General features: G+C 32.3%; 1 protein-coding gene across 1 annotated transcript in view; it reads right to left on the reverse strand.

Annotated features, from left to right (window-relative positions):
- Positions 1-15,721, reverse strand: part of LOC143045900 (neuronal acetylcholine receptor subunit beta-3-like) — a 52,406-nt gene extending 36,685 nt beyond the window's left edge. Inside the window, exon 1 of the mRNA XM_076218728.1 lies at positions 14,951-15,721. Within this exon, the coding sequence (XP_076074843.1) occupies positions 14,951-15,008 (58 nt within the window). The 5' untranslated portion in view covers positions 15,009-15,721. The remainder of the gene's footprint in view (positions 1-14,950) is intronic.
- Between the last annotated feature and the right edge of the window lie 2,787 nt (positions 15,722-18,508).

The raw sequence follows: 18,508 nt of genomic DNA on the forward strand, positions 1-18,508 counted from the left end.
ATAAATCCTACTTTGTAAAGGATAACTCTGATTCAAACAAAAACTTCTCTGAAACTGATATTATCAAGATGCTTGATTTCTTGATTGACAACATATTTGTTACGTTCGGAGGACGTGTTTTTCAACAGACTGTCGGCATTCCAATTGGAACAAACTGTGCCCCTCTACTTGCCGACTTGTTTCTTTATTATTATGAGGCTGACTTCATGGAGGAACTTCTTAAGGAAAAGACAAGAAGTTAGCAATATCCTTTAACTCTACTTTCCGCTATATAGATGATGTTCTTTCACTAAATAATTCAAAATTTGGTGACTATGTAGAACGCATCTATCCCATCGAGCTAGAGATAAAGGATACTACAGATACAGTTAAGTCAGCCTCATATCTTGACTTACATCTAGAAATTGACAATGAGGGTCGGTTGAAAACAAAACTTTACGACAAAAGAGATGATTTCAGCTTTCCAATTTCCTTTGGTATCTGTCGTCCCTCTATAAATAGTGGACTGATGGAATATTTTCAAAAACGTCAACTAGAGATTTATCCTCTTGAAATGTTTTCTGACAACTATCAGGATATCTTTACTCCTACTATTGTGGAATATTTACAATTCAAATTAAATTTGCGCATGGCGAAATAAATTGGGAAAAAAATTAAAACATAACACAGATTTGAGACCTTATCTTTTTTATAACGGACAAAGATTTGCGAATGACGTCGCGATTGAAAATCGGACACAGATTTGAGGCCGAATCTTTTGTACGGACATAGATTATCGATTGACGTCACAATGGGGCATAGATTTGAAAAACGGACACAGATTTGAGGTCGTACACAGATCTGAGGTTTACATGTATATAATCAAAATTATGAACCAATGCACCATACTGTTTTTTAATATCTAAAATCTTATCTTTAACAATATGTATGCATTCTATCATAAAGTAATGAATTATTGAATTTCCATAGACCTTTACCTCGAACAAAAGGATTACATTCAAATTCCAAAACTACCATAGAATGATCTGAACGATAACTAAGTTCAATTTTACAGTTTCTTAAATTTGTCAACATACAGTCTGGAAAAAGAAAAAAATCAAGACGTACTTGTTTGAAAGATGATTTTTTTCTCCAAGTGTATCTGTGTAGATCAGGAAACAGTTCTCTGAAGGGGTCCACAAGGGACCAGTGATCTATAATTTCTAGAACTTTATCTCTGGCATAGGGATTACTAACATGTAAATAATTACAGGAATCAATACATGGATCTAATACTAAATTAAAGTCACCACAAAGTATGTAACTTTCATTTCCCAAATCTTCAATAACATTAATAATCTGATCATAAAAACCAGGACTGTCTACATTAGGTCCATATAATGACACAAGTGTAAGTTTCTTTTTATCTATTATAACATCTAATGCTAAGTAATTGCCATTCAAGTCTTTTTTTTTCTTTAATCACTTTAAATTCAAAATTTTTATTAAACATGATTGATACTCCTCGTGAATTCGAGGCAAAAGAAGAGAAAAAACAATCAAAACCCCACATGGATCTGACAGCATTCTCAATTCCCGTAGTAAAATGCGTATCTTGTAAGCAGTAAATATTATAATTTTTTGTTTTCAGTAAATTAAACACATCTTTTCTTTTTGCACTATCTCGCAAACCCTGGTAATTTACTGTTAAAAGTTTCAGAGACCCCATAGTGAGGTAAATACAATTACACTATACATGTATATACATGTATCGATATTCACATAATACTGAAAACACATATTCATCAGGCAAACAAACAAATGTTTTTGAAAACTATTATCTTTAAGTAATTGTTGAAGTAACGATTCTTAAATGAAATAAGCATTGTTTATTCATATTGAAATTGGTATTTCTTAACCAAAATATCATTTATCAAATAACATATGTCCATTCATTTTCAATCAGAACACAGGATTCAAACAACGCCTGTATCTTAAATAGTTATGAAAGGTACCAGGTTTATAATTTAATAAGCCAGACGCGCGTTTCGTCTACATAAGACTCATCAGTGACGCTCAGATCAAAATAGTTGTAAAGCCAAACAAGTACAAAGTTGAAGAGCATTGAGGACCCAAAATTCCAAAATGTTGTGCCAAATACGGATAAGGTAATCTATTCCTGGGATAAGAAAATCCTTAGTTTTTCGAAAAAATTAAAGTTTTGTAACAGGAATTTCATAAAAATGACCATATAATTGATATTCATGTCAACACCGAAGTGCTGACTACTGGGCTGGTGTTACCCTCGGGGACAAAACGTCCATCAGCAGTTATCCCTCATTTAAAGAGGATCGATGACTTTATTTTAATTTTTGGTTCAAATTATTGATAGCTATTTGTTCGTTATGAATTATATGGAACCCGATGAAACATTGTGGAGAAGTGGCGAAATGTGTTTAGATATTGCGAAACAAGATTTTTACTAGTTGAATGGCAGTCACGGTGCAGAATATGCTTGTCAAGTCAAAGCTCCTGCTCTTGGTCATTTTGGATTTCATGCATTCCTCAGTTTTGATTGTTTGCTAGATTTGCAACTACAAAATAGTTATTTCTAGCGTCAGTAAACTACTGTATTCTCCAATAAGAATAACAACGTAATTTATTTTTTCCGTCAGTATTTAAACTCTATCTATAACCATAAAAAACAATGACCTGCAAAAGTAATAAAAAAACGTAAACCCATTTACTACATGAAATAACGCTTATTATTTGTCTGTTTGTCTCTTTATTTTTTTTTTGGCAATGACGCTGTCAGTTTATTTTCGATCTATGAGTTTGAATGTCCCTCTGGTAATTTTCGCCCCTCTATTATATAATTTTGAGCGTTCGAAGCGATTTTCCTTATAAACCATCATCAGGAACGCTCAAACCCAAAACATTTGTAAAGCCAAGAATGTTGAGGACATGAAATTAAGACCAAAACAACCTTAAAAGATTAGTTACATCCATCTACGGCAAAATTCACTGACAAACAAAGATGTAAGAAAAATTAGACTAAGCGATGACAAAGATATGCAAGAAATGAATAAAAAAGCAATGATAAATATCATTCGTTAATGGCAGAAAATGTGGTATTAAATAGTACATCATGGTATATGTGATATAGATACAATGGATAAGCGTTGATTCTTGAAAAAGAAACCATGAGCCCGGAGGGCGAATGGTTTGTTTTTCATGAATCAACGCTTATCCATTGTATCTATAACTTAAACTATTGTGTTAATGCCTTTTAAAAATTAACGCCTATTCTTAATTAGAAGGTATTGTAAGTGAGTTTAAATAACCATGTAATCGTGTCCAACGATCCATTACAATGAATTAAATATCACAATCAAATGGTTAAAAAATACAAATATATTATAACACAACACGTCTACCCTTAAAGATCTTCATACTATAAGGCATGAGAAAGTTATCTGTTATTACAAAATAAGATAAATTCGAACTTATTTCTATTAAAATTGAAAATGCAAATGGAGAATGTGTCAAAGGGAAAACAACCGTACAAAGAACATATATATAGTGCATATAATAAGTATGTTTCCGAGATTTCTAATAAAAAGCCTAATTCTAGGAACATCACGAATTTCTAGCATAGAAATTTACGAATTAACAGTTATAAAGTTATGTAGTAAAACAGATGAAGTCATATTATATCAAATCACAAACAAAAATGGACAAATAGAATGTAGTCATTTTTGTTACAAATATGTGGAATAGCCAACAATAATTCGATAATAAACAACCAAGATCTCTTTTATTACACAAAATATCCACAATAAACTACAAAACAAGAACAAAAACTGGAAAACTAGAGAAAAGGGACAGCAAAGAGAATTCAGGGATTCGAGCCTAAACAGATAAGTCCGTACCTTAAACCATTTATCTTAACCATGAAACCTCGTGGCTACCAATTCATACTACACGTTTGCCTATTATGTATATATAAAGGTACAAGCTCTGTGTGTCTGTTGTACCGATGTATATCATATATTCATTTATATGTATAAATTAGACCTTTAAATGGTAACCGATTGGTAGCCCAGAGGTTTCGTCGATATGTTGATGTCAGTAGTACATTAAAGATTTCATGGACGAGTTCGATTCCAAGTGAAGGCATATAGAAATTACAAAAATTAAAGTTAAGTTTTTAAAACAATTCCATTAGTGAACAGAAATCAGTAAATCGGTCAATTCAAACTCAATGTAATTGTTGAGAATAGTTCGAAGTTATAACGTTACGTTTCCCGTATTTACGTTCACATGTTTGTGACGTTTCTTAGACCTTGTATGGGCTTCACCATTGTAAATATTATACGCAAAGTAAACACAACGCAAAGTACATATACGACTTATTTAGTTTATTCCACACATTTATGGTGCCGTAACCATTGGATAAGATGGACAGCAAGCCAAAAGCAGTCAGAGCTGGTCACAAAAGTGCAGTAAAGAGACTTTTACGGAAAACGGAAGATGATTCAAACTTGGACAATGAAGAAAGTGCTGAACTTTTAGAAACATTAATTCAAAAACAGAAAATTATTAGTGCATTGGACGAAGATATTATGAATTCTTTAAAGGAGGAGGACATCGAGGAAGAAATTCTAAATGCAGATGAGTACAAATTCTTTTTGAACACCAAAATACGACATTTACGGAAAACATTCGCAAACAAATTATGTACTGATAATGATATCCCACCGCATGATCACGCATTACCTTCTCACACTTTTGAAAACATTAATCAACACAGTTCTGTTCCGTACACAACACAAATGTATCCCGTTCAGCAACCTAGCAACCAAAATCACCATTTGCCGAAACTTACACTACCCATGTTTAACGGAGAAATTCTGACTTGGCAAACATTTTGGGACTCTTTTGAATCTTCCGTCCATTACAATGTAACACTCACAGACGTACAGAAATTTAGTTATTTAAAATCCCAGCTTGTTAATGATGCTGCAAGAACTATTGACGGGTTACCGCTCACAAACTCAAATTACATGGAAGCTATTAAACTTTTAAAGGAGCGTTTCGGACAATCGCATAAGATTACAAATGCTTATATGCAAGCTATGCTAGAACTTAGAGCACCACAAAACAACCTACTCAGTCTAAGGGGTTATTACGACAAGTTAGAGGCATACATAAGAGGTCTTGAATCGTTAGGCCGCTCCGGAGAATCGTATGGTGCATTACTTATTCCGATAATACTGAACAAGCTTCCGTCAGAAATACGACAACACTTAGCTCGTGAAAACGGTTCCGATAATTGGGAATTGATTGATTTGAGACGTGGAATTTTGAAAGAAATCACTATAATTGAAGCTGGACAACGTTCGTCGTCGTTTATGGATTCAATGCAGCCTACCACAATGACCGCATCGTTTTTGACATGCGCTAATAGAAAATGTGAACCGAGTAAAGTAGTTACATTCGATAACCGTGAGAGACAAACACAAAATTTTCGACAAAAACCTTGCATATTCTGCCAGAATTTACATGACCCTGCAAAATGCCCAAATGTAACAGATCACGATACACGCCTATCAATCGTCAAAGAAAAGAAGTTATGTTTTAACTGTTTAGGATCACACCGTTCCGTAGATTGTAAATCGAAATTTCGCTGCCGCCAGTGCCATCAAAAGCACCACACAAGTCTTTGCCATGGAAATACATGTACTAATGATCAGCAAATGTCAGTTAATGCCGTAGTTGATGATAGCGAAAATACATTGATCGCCGCAAGTTTTCATTCGTCTGAAGAAAAATCCCGTTCGAACGTGCTTCTAAAAACTGCCGTTGCACCAGTTGGGGGAAATCGATATGTTGATACGCACATTTTGTTTGATGAAGGAGCACAGCGCTCTTTTGTTACCGAGGAGTTAGCGTCGAAAATAGATTTAGAAATACTAGGAACAGAAACCATACATTTATCGGCATTTGAAAGTACCGACAGCAAAGTCCGTCATTTGTCAAGAGCACGCGTATACGTAGAGTCGATGAATAGAACGAAAATTCCAGTTGAGGTTCTAGTAGTACCGAACATCGCCAGCCCGTTAAGCAATTACATCGGTAATGGTATACGAGAATTCAAGTACCTGAAAGGATTACGTTTAGCTCATCCGTTTACAGAAGACAACTCTTCTTTTGAAATCTCCTTGCTCATTGGAGCTGATTTCTATTGGGATTTCGTAGAGGATACAATATTAAGAGGAAATGGTCCAACCGCCGTAAAGTCAAAACTTGGTTATTTGTTGTCTGGTCCAATTCCGACGTCTTATCGTCAACAGAGTAATGTAGGTATGTACAACATATTGACATCGCACAAACCAGAGGAGTTGAATTTAGAAAGATTTTGGGAATTAGAGTCGTTAGGAGTAGATAGCAATACGACAGATGTTGAAACGGTAGACTATATGGAAACAAATCAAAAGTCAGCAATTGAATTCCGAGAAAACAAGTACATAGCAAAGTTGCCATGGAAACCAGATCACGAACCCTTGCCTACAAACTTCTTCGTTACGAAACGAAGAACAGAAAACGTCATTCGAAAATTAAGTCAAGATCCCGAAATGCTTAAGGTATATGGACAGATAATCAAGGATCAAGAACGCCGAGGATTTATTGAGAAGGTTAAGGATCCCGATATTAGTAAAGGTATTGTACATTATATCCCGCATCATCCCGTCAAGAAGAAATAAACGAAGTAACACCATCTGATGAATATGTGGAAGAACCAAACAACGAAGAAATACCGACAAGAACAATGCCCTTGCGGAAGGCATCAATTCGTGCAAAGGAAAGAATAAAATCATGGACTCGTTAAAGTTTAATTCAGATTCCTATTTTTGTGTTTTGAAGAGACAGTAATTCCTGCAAGTGTAAAAATTTCTTTTTTTCTTTATTGATGAACATTTAAAGTAATATTCTATTGTTTTGTACATAAATACACTTTGCGGGCCCCAGTATGTTGAGAATAGTTCGAAGTTATAACGTTACGTTTCCCGTATTTACGTTCACATGTTTGTGACGTTTCTTAGACCTTGTATGGGCTTCACCATTGTAAATATTATACGCAAAGTAAACACAACGCAAAGTACATATACGACTTATTTAGTTTATTCCACACAGTAATTAGGCAAACAAATGAAACAAAAGAATATACAATGGTGAGTTCATTTCAAAGGCGGATTTAGGAAGAGTTGATTCTAGAAAAAGAATCCACGGCAAATGAATAGACTGACGTCACCACAATGGTTTAAGAAGGAGTATTTGTAATAATTCACAAATTATATCATGGCTATGGTAAAGCTTGTGAACTTTTCTTCATAGCCCTGTTGATTTGGGGTTTTACTCAAAGGCTTGCTATCTTTTATGAAACTTAAAACAGATATGAAAATTATAAAGTAAAACCCAATATGCGCGTTACAATTATAGAAAACTCTTCAGATGCACTCGAATCGAAACAGCTGAACGTCATATCAATTATGAAGTTGAAGAATATTGACACAAATAAAAAAATATGATGGATTGTGGCAAATTTAGTAAATGCTAACAACCAGGGAAAGCAAAACAGTATTTCGAATGATTTACAATAGCAGTTCGGTACTGGCATGAAAATACGGATCTTTTGTGTTATTAAAATTTGCTGTTACAAAATGTTAGAAATTATTATAAATTAAGGAATGTATCTCCCTCATGCAAAGCTCTGATTCCTTTCACGGATTTGGCTATACTTTTTGGACCTTTTGGATTATAGCTCTTCATCTTTTATATAAGCTTTGGATTTCAAATATTTTGGCCACGAGCATCACTGAAGAGACATGTATTGTCGAAATGCGCATCTGGTGCCAGAAAATTGGTACCGTTAATTTTATTACTACCGCTGGATCGATGCCTCTGCTGGTGGAATATTATTCTCCGAGGGTATCACCAGCCCAGTAGCCAGTACTTCGGTACTGGCATGAAAATACGGATTTTTTGTGTTATTAAAATTTGCTGTTACAAAATGATAGAAATTATTATAAATTAAGGAATGTATCTCCCTCATGCAAAGCTCTGATTCCTTTCACGGATTTGGCTATACTGTTTGGACCTTTTGGATTATAGCTCTTCATCTTTTGTATAAGCTTTGGATTTCAAATATTTTGGCCACGAGCATCACTGAAGAGACAGACATGTATTGTCGAAATGCGCATCTGGTGCAAGAAAATTGGTACCGTTAATTTTATTACACATTTAAGTAACAGTAAATGTATAGAAAAATTTCCTGCATCAACTTTATATTTCAGATACTGACTGCTGCCCTTTGAGATAAATCGTTCACCAGCAGGAGCATCAACCAAGTGTTTGTAAAAACTCAGAGAAGATTCCATTACCTTATTGGTATTGTTTTCTAGTCAGAATGGAATATCTCTTTGTGAAACCGTCTAATGTAAACGTGTTCTTTAAAAACAATAACGAAGGTAAGTAAAGGCTTAACCAGATGACAAAAATTATGAGATTTGTAAGAGATTATTGTTTAATATCGTCCGTCTATTTCACGTTCTAGGAAATACTCCATATTTGAAGCAGGCGTATTTGTCCAGAATGATTATTGGTCTTACTTTTCTGGTCGCTTGAATATTAAATTATGAAAAGCATTTTATGTGTCTAAAGGTTTTTTTTTAATAAATGTTTACCAGGAAAGCTCATGTGTAAATATTTGAAAGCCAAGAATGTATATAAGAACTGAAACAGTTGAAGAGCTAAGAGATTCGATCACCCTCTGACTATTTATTTAATTGGACGAACTTTAGCATAATACTTTAAATCAAAATTAAAGAATGTTTGCTCGGAGGTTTGTTTTCATAATGTGTCTTTTTATAAGGTTGAAGTCTGTCTTATATTATAAAATAATGATTTTAAAACAAGTTGTAGACTAAAAATACCCTTTCACGATACTTAATGAAAATATTAAACCTAAGAATGGTTTCATGTGTTTTCAAAAGAACTTACACAATTTACATACACGCAAAAGCTTTTATCTCATTGTTTTGGAAGAATTCTAATTTTAAACAAAAAACCTGTTTATACATATGTGTTTCATTGACTTGATTTTCTATTACTGTATATTGGATGTAAATTAACACCAATTAACTCCAAGCACCTGTTTTATCAATCCAGCTGTAGTTCCTCTTATTAATAATTTAGTTTTCTTTCAATATATTGACGTTTATCTTCCACAACAATGTCTTTGGAAGGAGTATGACTAGTTAATACTCATTACGATAAAATATCAATCGCTTTGCACCAAGTAGTTATATATAAGTAACCGTGACTATAAATAATTTCTGAATACATTGACAAGGTTAACGGTTAAGTTGAATCAGAAAATACTGCAGATATGATATTTCTGTTAATTTTCAATAAACTAAACTGTAACAGCTGAATTAAGTACGTTTTAGTGGTCATGAACTTATATTTTTTATTGACAAACTGAACAAAGATTAGACACGCTTTCTTGTTAATCGATCAAATATAATTATAGTGTTGAGATTAAAAGCTTCGAAATGTATATTGCTACAAGAAGAATAGAGACAGCGGAAAACGTTCTATATTTGGTCATTATTTTAAATACTATTTCTATTTGTGTGATTTATTCATTGAAGTTGACAATATTTGTTATCCTTTTTGTCTAAGCAAGTCGATAATAAACCATTATTAACAATACAAAGATAAACAAGATAAAAGGAAACAAAAACAATAGCATGTTAGTCTGAAAAAAGGTAGCCATCGTTCACAAAGGTTATGTTTGCAATAGTAAATAAGACCCATAAGATCTGAAATGTCAATTCCATGAATCGAATTTCATCTGCTGACCATTTGTACAGTACCATAACTGTCCATGATTAATTTACTTCAAAAGCCATCTCCATTAAAAAAATAACAGTAGAAGGTAATAAGCTGAGTGTTGTCTTTAGGGAAATTGAATTGTAAGTCTGAAGATGTAGTCAAAAACGCCTACGAAGGGATTACGACCTATGTTACATTACCTGGGGATTGAATAATAGATACAAAAAAGTCAGAGTGTACTTTAATGCTCCGCATCCAAATTAAAAAAAAAAACATAGTTTTTCGTCAGTATTTATTGAAACCTGAAGATCAATGAACTAATAACATTACAGAAAACAGAGGCCGAAAAGTATTAAAGACATCGTGTAAAGCGAGGGGATAACCTTATAATTGAGCCGTCGTCAAATAATTGTTTTTGATGGAAAGAATTAGTAAGGCCACACCAATTTAATTTCTTGTTCTACGGATTTTTGGACTCCAAAAATTGGGGTGAGCGAACGATTTGAAAATTTTAATAAAAATATATTTAATTTGCAAATTTTTGAGGCGAAGCTTGAAAAGTAAAGGCGAGCGATTATAATTTTTTTTTGTAAACATAAAATAGTAGGAATTATCAGAAAAATAGTTTATATTAAAACTTGATTTATCACTTGTACTTTGACATTTCTTTAATTTATGAAGTATTTTTTTTTCCCATTTACCAAGAAATAATTGAATAATTAAATTAAAAAACACTTTTTAATACAAAAGGGCTCATATTTTCTCAAAGAAATATATATATATATATATATATATATGTCTATCTGGTATTAAATGGTTCAAGAATTTTGTAATATTTCTGGACTTTAACCATGTTAACACATTTACTATAACAGTTTAATATTATTCAAAATAAGTGGACCCCTCTTTTAGAAAAGTTGTTAAAAATATGTTGTATTTAACCTCTTTTTGAGTAAAAAATTCTAAGTTATAAAAGATTTTGTATAGTAGCACTTTACAAATCCTTGGTATTTCTATTTTCTTTTCTACAACAGTAAAATGACCCCTTGTCTGAAAAAGGGTGGGTTTTGTTCCCAACCTGATAATAACAAACACATGTCAAAGTACGGCCTTTTACACAGGGCTTTGATCAATACCAAACAGCAAGCTATAAGGGACCCAAAATCATTAGTGTACACAATTCGAACTGTTCAACAGGAAAACCAACGATCTAATTTATATATCCAAACGTGAAAATACCAATGCACCACATCAACAAACGACAACTGCTGAACGACAGATCCCTGAATCAATCAGGACAGGTGCATAAACCTACAGCGGCTATGGATAGTTTTGTTTCGCCAGCATACAATATAATTGCAGTTGAAGGCAACTCTTGCAGAAGTTCCTTGTATTTTATCATGTTTATTCTTATGATAGGGAATATAAGTAAGGGGGAAAGAAACCTATGTTTTGTTCTGTATAGGTATTTCCGCTGTTATATTTCGGAGCACTCCAACTTGAGATTAATTGGTTTCACAGATATGTACAGTGTGGTGGGGTGCTAATAGGTTTAAAATCGTTATATACAGGTTTAAAAGACTTTGATCTAAAGACAAATGTTTATATCTTTTTATAATATTTAAAAAAACGGTGCGGGAAATGGACATGATTACATTTACGGATGCGGGGAGCGGGAATATAAAAAAAATTTTAAAAATCTGTTTTGAAAAAAATAGGTGCGGGCGGGTCCGTCGAACAAGGAATTAAATTGGTGTGACCTAAAACAAACTTTTTCTGTCGCATTACAGATTTTCACTTTTTGCACTATCTTTATTCAACAATTAGAGAAAGTCATTGAAATTGTTTCTTTACATAAGGCATTGCACAAACTGTATGCGTTATTAAGGAAGTAATGTTGAGATTATTGGACAGGTATATATGCAAATAATTTGAAAGGATTTAACCCCTCCTTAATCTTATCTTTCAGTTTTTATTTTTTGATACGTTTCTATGATTGATATATAATTGTGTAATAAAATTGAGAATGGAAATGGGGAATGTGTCAAAGAGACAACTACCCGCCCAAATAAAAAACAACAGCAGAGGGTCACCAACAGGTCTTCAATGTAGCGAGAAATTCCCGCACCCGGAGGCGTCCTTCAGCTGGCCCCTAAACAAATATATACTAGTCCAGTGATAATGAACGCCATACTAATTTCCAAATTGTACACAAGAAACTAAAATTAAAATAATACAAGACTAACAAAGGCCAGAGGCTCCTGACTTGGGACAGGCGCAAAAATGCGGCGGGATTAAACATGTTTGTGAGATCTCAACCCTCCCCCTATACCTCTAACCAATGTAGTAAAGAAAACGCCACTTCCTTCTAATAATACTGTATGATCTTAAATTTTATTATCCAAGAAAATGCAGTGCAATAAAAATACATGTGACTTTGGTCATTAACTGACAAATAAACTGAAATGGAATGGAAATTACTTTGTCTTGTAATCTTATATTTACTGCAGATGACCACAAAAAAAAAATAATGCATAGACGAGGTTTTTATATTAATTTTTTTCACGTGCTTTGTTGGAATATAGTATGCACAGAATACAGTTACATCATTAAAAAACGAAAGAAATATGCATTATAAAATTACTAAAAAGATAAAATAATAGTTCATTCTCTGCACTTTTACATCATTTCAAATGGAAAATAAAACATTTTTACTAATTTACTTTAAAAATGTTTTAGATTTTATTGAACAGTAATTTATCGTTTAAAAGCTCATGTTTTATCATACAAGAATGACAGTTGTTATCCATTCGTTTGATGTGTTTTGCGCTTTTGATTAGGGACTTTCTTTTTTTAAATTTTCCTCGGAGTTCAGTATTTTTGTGATTTTTTCTATCATGCAGGGGAGACATCCTCATACAACGTAACTCGTTACCAGATCGTATACGAGATCATATTTTAGCAAAAGTAATTTTCATTCAAAAACCCTAACGAACAGAAAAATACTCACACGATTATAGCATACTAAGTCTTTTAAGAAAAACAAACTCATTTGCTTAATAAATCTTTGTAAGTTAGAACTTGATACTTTTCAAGAAATCTCTTGAACATTCATTTAAAAAATCTATAACGAAATAAAAGATAAAACATTTCAAATTAATGTCTTAAGTATGATATACAGATGATAAATTAAAGACATTTACACGTTTAAATTCATTTTTCATAATTATTGATTCCCCCTCTTCTGTTGGCTTTGAATTGATATTCAATTTAAGATGAACTGAATAGAAACCATTATCGGAATTCTGCATTAGCAGTTCAAAATATATGTCAGTGTGAGTGTCTTTGTAACACAGTTTAAGCAAGAGGATTGAACAGTAGTATTGATAAAATATTTGTAAAAGCAGTGTGCAGATAATACTAGCTTTGTTATCAGAATATGTTAATAAAACTTTGAAGAATTATCATGTTGTTTTTAAATATGGATGAATCTGATTCAATAGAAAACCTATTTAATTTGATTATAAGTTTTGTGTAAGTGATGTGTGTGTATTTTCACACTATAATTGTTATGTCGTGGGTATTGAAAACAATATTAATCCAATGACAAGATACTCAAGTAATTGTCTTAACAAATCATAAACAAAGTCAAAGCTATAACTTTTGACAAAATGCTTTTTTTTAATTATTGTAAAATTCTTGCCCGTTCAATTTTATTCATAATTGATATTGTATATATTCTTTAAACAATTGTATTGATAAGATACGTATTTCGATGATTTTTTTTTATATGAAGGGCATTCATTTGATGCGTTCGAACTTTTGATTTTGATCTTTGATAAGGGATATTCCATTTTGAATTTTCCTTGAAGTTTTGGGTGTTTGTTCTTTTTTTTTATATAGCATCATGGTATTTTTAAACAGCGGTATACTACTGTTGCCTTTATTAATTAGCTGTTATTTGAAAAAAGTATTCGGTATGATTACAAATGAGACTTCTATTCACCTAAAGACCATTGACTACAACATGAAAGATGAAACTTTAAGTAAATATTTAATCCATATTACAAATATTTGTTATGTATAATCTTTTTAATTTTTATCAATATTGCCAAATGAAGTATATGTTAGTGATACCATGTTATGACCGTAAGTGTTTTATTCCCTTCATACCATAACATGATTCTTATTATTCTGTTCTCTCCAGGTTCTTTTAAATATAAAAATCATGTATACATGTTTTGTAATACACTTTAATACAATTTCATCAGTCTTCATAAATACAAGACAATTGTACATCTTTTTGTTTTTTTTTTTTTTTGGGGGGGGGGTCACACAAATAAATAGATATATTATCAGATGTCGAGTGGTCAAGAGCGCAGGACACAGTGCAGGCGGTATTGTCACGATATCCCACTAGCATGAGTTCGAATCCCGGCGAGGGAAGAACAAAAATTTGCTCTTGTGAATTTGTAGGTTTAATATTGTGCTGATATTTAGTATATATATAAAAGTATAAATTGAAAACAACGTTCAAACCTATGAATATATTTAGAGTAATTATGATAGATAATATATGTATATATAATTTGTATGAAAATGTATTGACTCCAATAACGACAAAATGATAACATACGCATTTACCAATGTATGGTCTTACAAACGAATTTTTCATGCTGTGGAAAAAATCTTTAGGTAAATATTTAAACCATATCATGAAGATTGAGTTATTTATATTCCTTTTAACTTCTGTTTCGTTTTGGACATTTAAATATCAGCGTTTTTCTTTATTCAACTTTCTAAAACACTTAGCAATCAGAGATGAAACTACACAGATCCATGGGGGTTCGATTTTAGCTTCAATGTTTACATATTATAGGAGAACAAGCAAGACCTGTAATTAATGAGTTTATTCTTGGTTACCACTTTATTTTCATATTTACATTTGCCGTTAATAAATTTCAAACATATTTTAATTTATAAAAATAGTTAATGCAGACATGTTTGATTTTGCTCTAATTATTTTAAACTTTGCAGACATTTTTATGAGAAGACAAAAATATGGACTTACCAATACTAGAAAAAACAACTGAACAGACGAAAAATGTTTGTCCGAGCAACGAAGACATTACTTTAAACTATCAGGTATCCATGCAATCACGGGAAATAATCATCAATAATTCTATGTTCCAAGTGAATAGTTCTACAACGTTAAATAATCTCGATATATCCATACTTCCTGCGGATATCAACAGTTCGAATGATTCAACCAAGGACAAACATTGTCTCTTATATTACTTTTAAATTTAACTTCAATAGTTTGTTCATACGACATCATTATCGGATTTTGAACACCTCTGATAGTTCTGATTGGTAACCTATAGGTACTTCCCAGTCAATCATTAGTGATGTCTGTAGTAGTATTTTCTCCGTCTATTTATCTACAAAAAGGAAATTGATAATGTTTTAGATTATATAGAGTATGTGTGGTCTTATTCAATAATCATATCCATAGGGATATTTACTGTTAACTAAAACAGTTTAATTTTGCTTTCATACAATTTCAAACGATCTTATACACAGAATTTAACAATTCATAAAAAGTTCCCTTCAGCCAAAAAGCTGAGGTATACGGTTAATGGCTGGTATATCATACATCAAAGTTTGTTAAGTCCACTACATTATCACTGCTGACACTCAGTTGATCCTTCATCTACTTGGTCAATGATCTGTCAGTCTATTATATACGGTGGAAATAAATGGTATTCTAACCATTAATATTATACATCGACTGATTGGTTAATTTTCAAAAATGATTAATATCTTTTGATTTCACAATGTTAATAATTAAAAATCAGCTTCCCTATGGTTTTCTTTTATCTGTAAACAATTCCAGTAATCTAAATAAATAAAGTATTTAATCAAATGTGGAATTGTTTATGTAGAAAGTCGTAATTGTTATTTCAATACGCAATTCAAACAGTGTATAATGAGAGGGAATGAATTTACGTTTGGGGATTAAAGAGGGAAAAGAAGCTGGTTAGTAATTTAGTTGAAACCACATTTTTGATTTAATCAATTTGAATGTAAGCTCGTTCCCAGTACCTCTTATGTTTACCCTATGAAACTGTAACATATGATAAGCCAATGTTTTGTAACAGAAAAACAAACGATTTTTTGGTATTAATGTATGAGACAAAATCAGTAAATGAACAGCAAAAAAATCATTCAAAAAGCAACGGAACAGCGCTTATGTTGCTCATAGCAATTCATATGCCGGTGTTTACATGCGGCGTGTAGTAGAAACGAGGTTAAAAATATATGATACATACTGGTATAACTCTTTCCATAAATAATCAGGCACGTGGGTTTGCATTGAAGAAATATAAAAAACCAAGGTAGATGAGGTTCAACAGAACAGAACAATACAACCACTGAACTCTATGATATCGGGATTTCTGAAAACAATATCATCGTTATTAAAGAATGCTTTTTGTTACTGAATGGTGTTAATAGAGAAATGTACATTATTACACTTAGTTTGTGGTCGTTTCTCGACCAAACGGTTCCATGCAGCAATGTTACGAATGCAGAATTCATTTGTGTTTGTTAACATTGGATTTTTTTATAAAATTGAGAATGGAAATGGGGAATGTGCCAAAGAGACAACAACCCGACCATAGAGCAGACAACAGCAGAAGGTCACCAACTGGTCTTTAATGCAACGAGAAATTCCAGCACCCGGAGGCGTCCTTCAGTTGGTCCCTAAACAAATATATACTAGTTCAGTGATAATGAACGCCATACTAAACTCCAAATTGTACACAAGAAACTAAAAGTTAAAATAATACAAGACTAACAAAAGCCAGAGGCTCCTGACTTGGGACAGGCGCAAAAATAGGCTCCACGACTTTGTTAAAATGCCTTTGAATGCTCTAACCTGCAGAGTTATCTGTCTGTGTTTCACAAACACATGCAGAAAACTGTTATAAATTTTGTGTACCTGTTATTTTATCAAAAGACCAATGATGATTTTCATAGAAAAAGATCATGAGTATTATGGGGAAATCATAAAACTTAAAAATTAATTGCTGATTAGACGTTCTTTGTGCAAGGTCTATTTTGATGTGTCATTATCTTAATTATTAAACAATTGTTTTATGACTTAACTCATCTTAGCATCAATTATTATCTATACTGTAAAAGAGGGACGAAATATACCAGAGAGACAGTTAAACTCATAGATAGAAAATAAACTGACAACGCCATGGCTAAAAATTAAAAAGACAAGCAGACAATTAATAGTACAGAAGACACAACATAGAAAACTAAAGACATAGTCAGATATAAAATATTACAAATGTGATGACATCACGTCCACGGCTAATACTTTATTTCATCAAGACTATTAAGACTATTGTAACAAACATCAGCGTATTAGACCATCGTTTTGGCTTCATATGGTCATTGTTTAATGGATTTTACTAACTGTTATCGAGCATACATCTTTCAACGGTCTTGAGGTGAAGTGATTATCTTAGTAGTCTAGACCGAGAAAGCTAATGCTTGCTGCTACAGTGTTTCCAGACAAATAAGCATTAGTGAATTCTTGAAACTAATTTTTCTGACTGATGAAGCCTAAATAGAATTTACGTCTTTTGACATCAAGTGTGCCAAAACGACTTTTCAAAATACATTATAACTTTCGTATATATTTTTATGAGATGCAATTAATGTTTCAAAAATATATCTATCGCATAAAATCCTAAACTTGTTTTTGAGAAACATTGAATATCAATGCTTATACATATTTCCATAATTTGACTGATCATTACTACAGTAACATCGATGCATATTTTAAACAGCAGAAAATTCTGTCTGATGACATAGCCATAGCTTAAGCTTGTTATGTCTATCAATTCAGTTCGAATGAGTATCAATCTGAACGCTGATAGATAAACCATTACGCTAAATTAAAAAGCAATTGGCCTTGGTTAATACTTTACGTGGTCATTTATTTGTAAGGGTTGTAACACCTCTACATTGATTGGTTAACCGATGAACTGTTGATATTAGTATAACTCTTATATCATTACCGATTTCTTATAATCCTTGTTTTATACCGGTTAATTAAGCATATAGGAAAACTATTTTATAGGCCAGCCTATGAATATATTGTAGAAGTGGTATAAATATAACATGTACTTTTGTACAGGATGGATATTTAATTGCATATCTAATTGGGATTAGAGGTTTATGTAGCTATAAAACCAGGTTTAGTCCACCATTTTCAACATAAGAAAATGTCTATACCAAGTCAGGAATATGACGGTTTTTTTCCATTCGTTTGATGTGTTTGAGCTTTTGATTTGTGGACTTTCTGTTTTAAATTTTCCTTGCAGTTCGTTTTTTTTTTTTACTTTTTTCATAGTTAAGGACAGCCATTTGCTTACTGAAATTTGTTTTGTGTCCACTGTTTGTCAACAATTAAGAGTAGATAAAAATCTTTGTTTAGTTCATTTCGCTCACAAATTGTTGAAGAAAATGTTGCGTACAGTTTCAATCAAATTAGGGACCGAAATAACAAAAACCGAAGCTTAGGAAATGCGACACTCAAATTCGACTTGGG

This window comes from Mytilus galloprovincialis, chromosome 9 (genome assembly GCF_965363235.1).
Source record: "Mytilus galloprovincialis chromosome 9, xbMytGall1.hap1.1, whole genome shotgun sequence".
In the NCBI taxonomy this organism is placed as follows: Eukaryota; Metazoa; Mollusca; class Bivalvia; order Mytilida; family Mytilidae; genus Mytilus; species Mytilus galloprovincialis.